This window comes from Oreochromis niloticus, linkage group LG10 (genome assembly GCF_001858045.2).
Source record: "Oreochromis niloticus isolate F11D_XX linkage group LG10, O_niloticus_UMD_NMBU, whole genome shotgun sequence".
NCBI lineage: Eukaryota > Metazoa > Chordata > Actinopteri > Cichliformes > Cichlidae > Oreochromis > Oreochromis niloticus.
Genome location: NC_031975.2, coordinates 32843977 through 32854674, shown reverse-complemented (window position 1 = coordinate 32854674; position 10698 = coordinate 32843977). Strand labels below are relative to the sequence as shown.

General features: G+C 45.5%; 1 protein-coding gene across 3 annotated transcripts; it reads right to left on the bottom strand.

Annotated features, from left to right (window-relative positions):
* Positions 1–5821: 5821 nt before the first annotated feature.
* On the bottom strand, positions 5822–10667 carry LOC102082893 (uncharacterized). Of its 3 annotated transcripts, none has more exons than XM_025910701.1 (5): positions 8234–10667; positions 7601–8199; positions 6574–6782; positions 6367–6484; positions 5822–6129 (listed from the first exon to the last, which is right to left on the bottom strand). In XM_025910701.1, exons 2-5 carry the CDS (start codon positions 8093–8095, stop codon positions 5953–5955), a joined length of 999 nt encoding a protein of 332 aa, XP_025766486.1. In that variant the 5' UTR covers positions 8096–8199; positions 8234–10667; the 3' UTR covers positions 5822–5952. The 3 variants fall into 3 exon arrangements, with proteins under 3 accessions (XP_025766486.1, XP_025766487.1, XP_025766488.1); XM_025910702.1 differs by having other exon boundaries at positions 7601–8195; XM_025910703.1 differs by having other exon boundaries at positions 7601–8187.
* Positions 10668–10698: the final 31 nt, after the last annotated feature.

Sequence of the window (10698 nt, the reverse complement as noted above, 5' to 3'; positions counted from 1 at the left end):
CAGGACAGTCAGGGCATGTGCAACATAATCAATGTGTTTCCGTTATTGTCCTCTGTGTCCACTCTTCTTGTCATTGTTTGTTCTAGTATCATGTGATCACTGTCACATGACCTGTAAATATTGTTTCTGTATGTTTTTACTAACGTGTGTTTAACACCAACCTGCCAGAGGATGGAAATTAGCCCAAGGCTGTAATCTGGCATATTTACATTTGTTAGAATGTCCATTCATATGTTTTGCCCCTCTTTCTAAATAAAATAAAATAAAATAAATAAATAAATATGTCTTCACACGGTGAGACTCTGTGAAGCTCAGTGTTTGCTTTCTGTGAAAGTAAAGACAGTTTTGACCTGTTCAGCCTGCTTCCCTCAGGGAGGCGCTACAGCTGCATCAGCACAAAGACCACGCTGATCTCACACATCACTGACGGCACAGTTACACCCCCCAATGCAAAGACCCATCACCACTGTGCAATAACCCAAACTGTAAACACAAAACACTATTTATTTATTTTTACTGGATTTGTATATTTGTACATTATATATTTTGACTACTGTTCACATGCATATACTGCTGCAGAACTGCACCTCACCCACCTTTCTTCTCCCACATGTTTGCACTGAGGAGGCGATGCTAGTGACAATAAAAGACATTCTGCTCTAATCTAAAGAATACAGGTGAACCCGGGGGGTGAAGACTGAGGCTGCCGCTTCACTGCTGGGAGTTTTCAAACTCCAGTGGATCCTCCTCTTCCTTTGTCAGTGGATCGTTGTTTGGTTGCTCAGCTGAAACAGAGAGGAGAAGACTGCGAGTCATCTATCTAAGCTCAGGCTGACCCTTCTGGTCTCCTTCTTTACGATTCCCACAGTGTGTTTCCTGCTGCTCGTGGGATCATCACAGTTTGGATACGATGGCATTTGGACCTTAAACTCTCACATTACTCTCCTGCCTGCGAGCTCCTCCATGAAACCTGCTCAGGTGAAAATACTGCAGCTGTTGAGCTCTGCTGCTGTGAATAAACACTTTGAATTGTTCCTGTGTTGTAGGTTTGTGCTTCTGAAATCACAAGAATCCTTCAGCCTGAGGAGCAGTGCAAAATGCTTTTGGTGACCAGAGGTGGGTGATTGATTGATTGATTGATTGATTGATTGATTGATTGATTGATTGATTGATTGATTGATTGATTGATTGATTGAGTTGTTCTCAGTACATCACTGGTCCGCAGGTGTATCAGTTTCCAGTTGAAGAGTCGTGAGCTTCTCCAGGATCTTTCTTGCGTACTAACAGTCCGAGTACTCACAGCTCGTCCCAGCCCTTCGATCAGAGCAGCTAGCCTTGTGGGGTTTTGAACAGCTGTAACCGCTTTCTTCATTTTCCAATAAGCCAGGGCCGAGCCAGCTCTGATCAGCAGGAACCCCGTTATATATCGATGTCCTCAATAGAGAGTCCCGCCAGGCACACGACGCGCCACTTCTGCCACCCGTCCATCGTGTGTCAGGCAGGGAACGTCCCTGCAGGACACTCGGGCTCTCCCGAACCCAGGAGAGACTGTCAATTGCATTATGTTACCAGTTGATCAAATCCATAATTCTTTAGGTTTTAGAGAACAAGACCGAGACAGAGAGGCTCTCTGGGGGTTGGAGTTAGACGAGACGAGACAAGGACATAGAAGCGAAGCAGGAAAGATAAGGGAGGGAGAGGGAGAGATGGGTCCGCCTCCTCCAAGAGCCAGAAGAGATGTTCAGATGCTCAGAGCCCCAACTCTACAAGTTTTGATCAACTTGTGCTTATAGGTTTGCAGACACCTTCAAGAGGAAGCCTGTGAATGAAACTATGATTCAATCTGTCAAATTCAATCTACTCACCTCCAATAACACTTGTTCTTCTGTCCACCACCTCTGTCACGTCTTCTGTGAGTCCTTGTAATGATGACCAGCTGGAGTGACAGAGCATCCTTGCAGGACAGAAAGGAAACTGCTGATGAGCACCAAAACAACTCTCTACTGCAAATAACTGCTGTGAACTCTTCCTGTGTCTGGCTCTGTGCTTATGTTTGTCTGAAAGCATAGCAAAGGTTGCCCCATGATCTCGGGTTGTTGCCCTCTGAGGTCTAAGTCATCACAGGTGGAAAGGACAAAGGTCCATCTTTGTGAAAAAAATGTCATTATTAAAGTTAGGGTCAGATAATTCATCACTACATTTAAGTTATGTTTTAAGCAAGCAGCAATCTCTGGAGCTGAAATATGGAGCCAGCGCTGAAACTTACCCTTTGAACACACACACACACACACACACACACACACACACACACACACACACACACACTTGTGATCTAATTTATTGTGTAATATCCTTTGAGTCCAGTGCTGTGGTGAGAGCAGGACAACAGTTAAAGCTGAATAATCACTAAATGGAAAACTGTTTTATAATAACTTTGTTATTGTATTTGTTCTAATGTTCTGTTGACGATGATGATTTTTTATGTTCTCTAAATTTAAATGACGTCCACATGTTAAATGTTTGAGCCCAGGGAGGGATAAATATCAGTAGCCTAAGGAGCTTGGAAAGAAAAGCGTCTGGACTTCTTTAAGAAGACATTTCATCCAAGAACTTCTTCAGTTCTAGGGTCAAATTGTGGAGAGTCCCAGATTTAAGCCCTGTGGGTGTAACCCACCGAGAGGGTCATGGACCAACTATTGATCCTCTACCTAATCACCTGAGCCAAGGTGTGAAAGTGGGTGTGGGACCTAATCAGCCAGGGTTTCGGGTGAGCTCATTGTGAAACCTGGCCCCACCTTGTCATGTGATTTCCTGAGGTCAGATGGCCCAGGATGTGAGTGGGCGTTAAGGCGTCTGGGGAGGGAACTCAAAACTGGATTATAGATGGCAGACAGTTGGTGTCGTAAACCACCGCCTCTGTTCAAAGATGGTCGCTCACAGTGGACATAGATGGCCTCTTTCACTCCTCTTTCAAACCATCTGTCCTCTCTGTCCAATATGTGAACATTGGCATCCTCGAAAGAGTGACCTTTATCCTTAAGATGCAGGTGGACTGCTGAGTCTTGTCCTGTGGAGGTGGCTCTTCTATGTTGTGCCATGCGCTTGTGAAGTGGCTGTTTGGTCTCTCCAATGTAGAGGTCTGGGCATTCCTCGCTGCACTGTACAGCATACACCACGTTGTTCAGTCTGTGTTTTGGAGTTTTGTCTTTCGGGTGAACCAGTTTCTGTCTGAGTGTGTTGCTGGGTCTGAAGTACACTGGGATGTCGTGCTTGGAGAAAACTCTCCTGAGTTTCTCTGATACACCGGCTACATAGGGGATGACAACGTTGTTGCGTCTGTCTTTCTGATCAGAGATGCGAGGGCTGCCCATTTCTCACACTTGGTTACAAAGAGCAGAGGTAATCATAAGGTGCTGTTAAACACCATGAGTGACATTGTTACTCCTGCTCTACCTGTGGCTCCTATTTCGTCCAATGAGGACTGTGAACATTTTCTTTCCTTTCTGCTTGCAAAGATTAATAACATAGGAATGAATTTTTCTCATTCAGCACCTGTTATGTTGATCTCCACCCCATCTCGGCTCGTCATCTTGCAACTTAGAGCGACTCTGCACAAACATAGTATTTGCGATAAGTTTCAGTCCGGCTTTCACAGAGCTCACTCCACAGAGACAGCTGTTCTTAGGGTCTGAAGTCACATTTTGATGAGTAATGATGCAGGAAGGTGCTCGGTCCTACTTATGTTGGACCTCACATTGGCTTTTGACACAGTTGATCATCACATCCTCCTCAAAAGGCTTAAACACTGGGTTGGTGTATCTGGAACTGCCTTGGAGTGGTTCTCCTCATACCTACATCACCAATCCTTTTCTGTGGTGGTCTCCGGTTTCAGGTCATCCTGTACCTCCCTTACTTGTGGTGTCCCTCAGGGTTCGGTTTTGGGGCCTTTATTGTTTTTAATGTATCTTCTCCCCCTCCAGCATATAATGGGCTCTTTTGAGGACATTTCTTATCACTGTTATGCTGATGATATTCAGTTGTACGTTTCTTTTAAGCCCCATGATTTATCTAAGCTTCAGCGTCTGAATGACCAGTAGCGGTTTTTGATATGGGTGAGACGGGCAGTTGCCTAGGGCGGCATCGTGATGGGGGGCGGCATCACGGGCATCGGCCAAAAAAAAAAAATTGCTCGTACTCATGCTGCCCCGACATCATGCCAGCGAATATTGGGAATGGCATAGCCACTGATCGGTTTTCTATCGCCCATTTGCTGGGAGTAAGGGCGCCCTCCGTTTGCGAGGTGCGCCTGCTGCTTGCAGCACAGGGAGGAGAGGGCGGGGCGGCGGGGGATTCTCTGGCTGGCTGGAGCAGCATCTAATAACCAACTCGCAAAATAAAACAAAATAAAAACAAACCAACAAACAAGAAAACAGCAGACATTATGACACAGACTTATAATTTGCACTGATGTTTTTTCGAAATTCTATACGCGAAAAGTGAGCGCGAGAGCCCTCGGTGCGCCTGCTCGCTGCTGAAGTCAAAGTAAACTTTATTGGCATCTCCGCTACAGACAGTCCAGTATATAGAGAGACGAGACGATGAGGCTCCAGTTACAGCAGTGCAAATAAACAATCAATAAATATAAGAAGAGTAAGAAGAGGGAGTGTTCACCCAGGGCGCCAAACAGGCTAGGACCGCCACTGTGAATGACTGCTTAGATTCGTTCAAATGTTGAATGGCTGCAAATTTCCTCCAACTCAACGAGGGGAAAACTGAAGTCCTCATATGTGCTCCGGACAGATTTGTATCCCAGATAGTGAAAGCCCTTGGTCCTCTCAGTGTATGTTAAATCCTCTATCAGGAATTTAGGTGTCACTTTTGACCCGACTCTCACATTCGATGTGAATTCTCTGGTTCGGTCTTGTTTTTATCATTTAAGAAATGTGGCTAAGCTAAGCCCTATTTTATCTCGCTCTGAGCTGGAGATAGACTATTGTAACTCACTGTTTATGTGTCTAAGCAAAGGTTCTCTGGATCGTCTGCAGGTTGTGCAAAACGCTGCAGCTAGGCTCTTCACTAAATCCTCTAAGTATTCACATGTGACACTGCTGCTATCTCAGTTGGCTTCCTATTGAAGTCCATTTTAAGATCCTGGTTTTAACTTCTAGAGCTTTGCACGGTCTGGCACCTGCCTACATCTCTGATCTGCTACAGCCCTATGTCCCTAGCAGGTCCCTGAGGTCATCTGATCTGGGCTTACTTGCTATAAAACAGACTAAGAGGAGAACTAAGGGTGACAGAGCTTCTGCCACTGTGGCCCCCAGAATGTGGAACTGTCTCCCCCAAACATTAAGATCTGTGGACTCGGTTGTTGTTTTTAAAAAACAACTTAAAACTCACCTTTTTAAAACTGCTTTTGATTAATTTTTGCCTGTTTTTATATTGTCTGTTTTACCTTTTATTATTTGTTATCTTATGTGCAGCACTTTGTGACTCTGTCTAGAAAGGTGCTATATAAAGAAAATTTTATTTATTATTTATGTATTCCCCACATTGAGCCGCTTAAGTCCACCTGATGAATCCCACCCAGACCCTGACTTTGTCACTTCCTGCCCAGGTGTGGACGCAGTCACACCCGACCATGCAGGCAATAGAAAACACTGGTCTTTAAACATCCTCCTGCTGTTTCTCTGCTCATGGTCTGCATAACTGATTTAAGCAGAACGGAGTCATTAGAATGAAATTTACTCTGAAATAAAGTTTATTCCCATTTATTAATATTATTTTATCACATTCATAGTAGAAATGAAGTCAGAGACACTTTTTACTTTTACTGAAGTATTTTTAATTCACATATAAGAAAACAAAAAAAAAAACACACATTAATGCAAGACTGCAGTTCTCCTAGTGTCCACTCGAGGCAGCTGTAAGGAGAAATGTGGATTCATTGCCTCAGGTAGGCGGGAGCGGGGGCTCCTTCTCCAGCCGGGAGTATCTGGGCCACAGGCGTCTAAGGAGGGAGTGGGCTCTGCAGAAGTGATCAAAGTGTGTTTGGGGTATGATTGTCCTGTTGTCCCGCCAGCAGAACCTCAGGTTTTCTCTCAGCTGATCAGGATCAAACCTCAGCACCTGAAACAGAAAAAGACAAACGTGAAACTGAAGCTCACAAATTAAGCTGTCAGAGTCAGACATGATGATCCAGCACTCTGAGCTCTTCGTACTTCACACGGAGGTTCATTCAAAGCCTTTCAGCGCTCACGCTGCAGTGGATGCAGCGGAGGCAGGCTGGAGGAGCCGCGTGGCTGATATCTCCTAAAAATGCTTCAGGTGTCTCTAAAGAGTGAGGAGGAGGAGGAGCGAAGGTACCTGTCTGTTCTCCATGTGCAGGGCGACGGCGACGTGATCCCACACATAAAACTCCGGGTGCCTCATCGGTCCCCAAGCGTCCATCTGGTTCTCGTCAGGTCCTCGGATCAACTCGTAGCTGAGAGGACGGACAGAGACACAGAGGTCAGGGGGCGCTTTTAGTCTCTCAGTGGAGGTCATTTCCACATTTACCTGTGTGAGTCTTACCTGTGTGTCTTACACATGGCCTCCGGTCTCCAGATGAAGCGTCCGTCTCTATAAGTGCAGACGGCGTCCGGGTCATCATCAGGGAGCAAAGGAAACCTTGAGAAGAACCGCTGATTGGCCGGGCTGTGGACCAGCACAGAGTACTGCACTTCCTGTTTGTACAGCGAGGTCTTGAACACCCTCATGATGGGCGGAGCTCCGGAGCAAAACTGGGGACGATAACAGGAGTTTCAGTTTTACTTCCAGAGAAAGAAAGAGTGACGCGGCACAGCGCACAGCATGTTTCAGTCGACGCACACTTTGAGTCACGACAGCAGCTCGCTGTACACGAAGGATGGAAGTGCCCTGTTGTTCAGTCTGATGTTCAGTGTTGTCAGGAAGGTTGTGATTACAGTTTATTTGAGTTTTAACTGAGAAAATAATCTTTTAACAATCTGCAGGTTTTGTCCGCGAGTATATTTGAACCATCATCAGCTGAGCGCCGTCTGTTCCGGTTGGACGGTCTGCTGATGTTTCTGTGGTGGTTACCACCTAAAAACGTATGATGCCTTTCCTATGGCCTGCTTTAACAACGTGCTAACCTTATTTACAATCAATATTTACTGACTCCAGGATGTAAGCTGAACGAAAAAAGCATGTTCTTCAGTTTGTGACTAAGAATTTAATATTTATAGTGTTCAGTGTTTTAACATTATGGAGAAATATAAATATACATCATTCAGAAATGGTCCCAGGTTATTGTGTGCAGTTTTTTTACAGGACTGCTTGGATTTTTAAAATATCTAAATGATCCAGGATGCAGATATTTGAATACTAGATCCTGTTTCATGTTTCTGGTAAGACCGACCAGTGAAACTGTCAGGTTTCTGTCGTTAACAGTGTTTTAGATATTCATGTTCAAACTCTGCCTCTGAAAAGTGTTTGATAAGAAGTTCACAGCTATCTCTGACTCTTTTATGGAGCTCACAGACGGTGATGTCAGACCTGAGCTCTGTGAATGCAAACAGTCATTTAAACGTAGGATTACCTGCTCGCTGTAGGCCGTCAGCACCTCCTCCAGAGGGAACCTGAAGCGGTATGAGCCCAGTCTTGACCTCCTCTTGAAGGCTGGAGAGGAAGCAAACTTCCAGAGGAAGCTCTCCTGCTCTGCAGCCTGCTCCTCCATCCGGTCCGGGTAGGTCTCCTCCAGGAGCCTCGTCTCGGCCGCTTGGATCTCCTCAGGTCCCACAGCCAGACTCCACCACACCAGGGAGAGATGGCGAGGATCCGAGGACCATCCACGATGATCCTTGAAGCCTCTGTCCTTCCAGATCCCACGTAGCCCCCTGCGCTCTGTGTCATGTTTCAGGTGAGACACATAGAACTCAGGTCGGGGGTATTCAGGGACGTCTTCTTTGTAGAGGTACTGGTTCTCCAAACCCTGACGCTCAGCTATACTTCTTAAATCATTCAGCCGCACATGCTGACCCTCTATGAAATGTTCGGTATAGTTTCGGCTGTTTGTCTGTGTCTGCATGATCATGGAGGGTGAGCTGGAGAGAAGTGGTCTGTGATATCTGACAGGACACACTTTTATTCAGACCCCACCCAGTCACACACACACACACACACACACACACACACACACACACACACACACACACACACACACACACACACAGCGTTCTGGTTTTGGTTCATTGACTGCATGCCTTGCCTGAAGTTTCAGTTTGATTCGTCTTCAGATGTTTGAGGTTTGTTTTCCGAGCTTCTTCGTGTTTGTTTGAATTCTGCTTCATCACCGATGACCTGCTGTCATGGTTTTGCTCAGTGAACTTAACCGACCTTACATTTCCATAAAAGGCTTGTCTGGTGTATTTCCTCTGAGTTTAAGGAAACGGTGTGATGTAATGAGACGGGAAGTGCGGGTGCCAAACTGTTTCTGATGTCACTGTGGTTTCTTCCTCCTTCACTTACGTCCGGGCTGAGCAGAATTCGCTGAAGAAGGAAGCCCGATATGAGCCTGACGTTCGTGCCTGTGATGGAAACCATCAGGGTCGTTTTACTGAAACATGTTCACCTCTTTCTCCTTATTGAACTTGAACAGGTCATTTAGACCTGATCAAACGCTCTTCTTCTCTTTGTGTTCTCGTGTTTCTGTTTCATGATTAATGATTTTTTTATTAACACTCTTGCCAACAATAAAAAATGTTACAAAAACAAGCTGCACTCTGACCCCAGCGCTCATCAGAAGTGTTTGCTTGTAAAAACATGTCCATCCATCAAAGTCAGGTCACCTGCAGGCTGAGCAGTATTCCAGACTTCTGAGGCATTCCCAGACCAGACCAGCAGGTTCTGGTCTCACTCGGGGTCTCCTGCCTGAGCTCGTGGACAGAAGTTCTTTGACGTCTAATGAAAGTCCTTCCTAAGGGGTCTCAGATCTGACCCTGAACTCCTGTGGCTCCTCCCACAGTTTTACCACTATTTCGACATTGATATACCGAGGTCACCAGACAGAAGCGCCCTGGATTCATGGTGATGATCACATCAACAGTAGATGTTACTGCACCATTATTTGTTTGTTTCTAACTGTTAGGCTTCAAACCTTGTAATGGCCATGCCTGGCCTTCTACTACTGTTTATATATAAAAACATTTTATTCACATTACATTTTAACATATTTGAATAATATCAATATTTAGCAGTAAATCAGAAATAAGAAACGGATATGTGTCAAGTATTTTGCAGGATTTAACATTTTTACCCCTGAAGTCAGCCAAAAAAACATTCATCTGTAGTGTAAGCTGTCAGATCACTGGTGTCAGCTGGTGTCCACCTGTATTTACTTTGGAGGAGTCAGTGAGTGAGTGAAACTCACTTCTGTCTGATGACAGTGATACTGAGACGAGCTGTTGAAAATATGCTGAACTTTCTGTCAATATGCACTGCTGTTAGCTTCTGTTAGCCTCTATTAGCTGCTGTTAGCTTCTGTTAGCCTCTATTAGCTGCTGTTACTGAAACTGTCTCTGAAGTGGATCTAACTATGTTTGATGTGAGGATGGAATCAAACTGTTTATCTGAGGCAAAGTGTGATTTTTAGGACAGTCGAGCCAAACTGTTGTTAGCTGTTGTTGTTTAGCTGGCTCTTTGCTAGCTGTCCGGAGTCATTCAGGGCTCATTAATAATTTCACTTCCTCAGTTTCATCTGGCAGCTGATTGGCTTAAATGGTCACCAATGACACGCTGTCAGTGCTGCATTGGGTCAGGTGAGAACTGGCGCATAGCTGTGTCTGTGGGAGGGGCTACACAGAGAAAATCACTGCTGATTGGCAGATGCAGCACTCGGATTGTGTCCACCATGTAAACGATCCTCCTGTCAGTAACGCTGTGCAGTGGTTGGTCTGCACGAAGGCAGAGGCGGGTCCTCACCAGCAGGTGAGACGTGGTGATGCTGGAGTCCTCATGGACACAGTTTTCCAAACTTGAGAAGGTTAATTTGTTCTGTCACCCACACATTCCTCTCATGTGACCAACATCTCTAAAATTAGAAATATCCTGTCTCAGAGTGACGCTGAAAAACTAGTTCATGCATTCATTACTTTCAGGCTGGACTACTGTAATTCATTATTATCAGGATGTCCTAAAAACTCCCTGAAAAGCCTTCAGTTAATCCAAAATGCTGCACTGAGAGTCCTGACAGGGACTAGAAAGAGAGAGCAGATTTCTCCTGTTTTGGCTTCCCTTCATTGGCTCCTGTCCTTTTCAAACCCTCACAGACACACGTGTGTCTTGAATGATCTTCGTGAGATCGGCACTGTTGGGATTTTTTAAAAGGCTTTTGGATCGTTGCACAGAATATTCAAAGTTTAACGTTCGTAGTCGGCTACAAACAAACTGCATTTCCAAACCTGCTGACGTCAGGATGGGGGGGACTTCCCATGATGCATCATGGAAGCTAATCTGGGAGGTGACCTCCCCACTGAGGCCAGCAGGTGTCGCTGTGCTGGGCGTTCTGGTGCATTTATCGTACGCCACACTCCATCACCTGAGGGTAAACAGTGCAAACAACATTACAACATCACCCAGCACTCAGATGGTGTTCCTGATGGAGTAGACCTCCCTCCTTTAGCCATGACCATCCTTGCC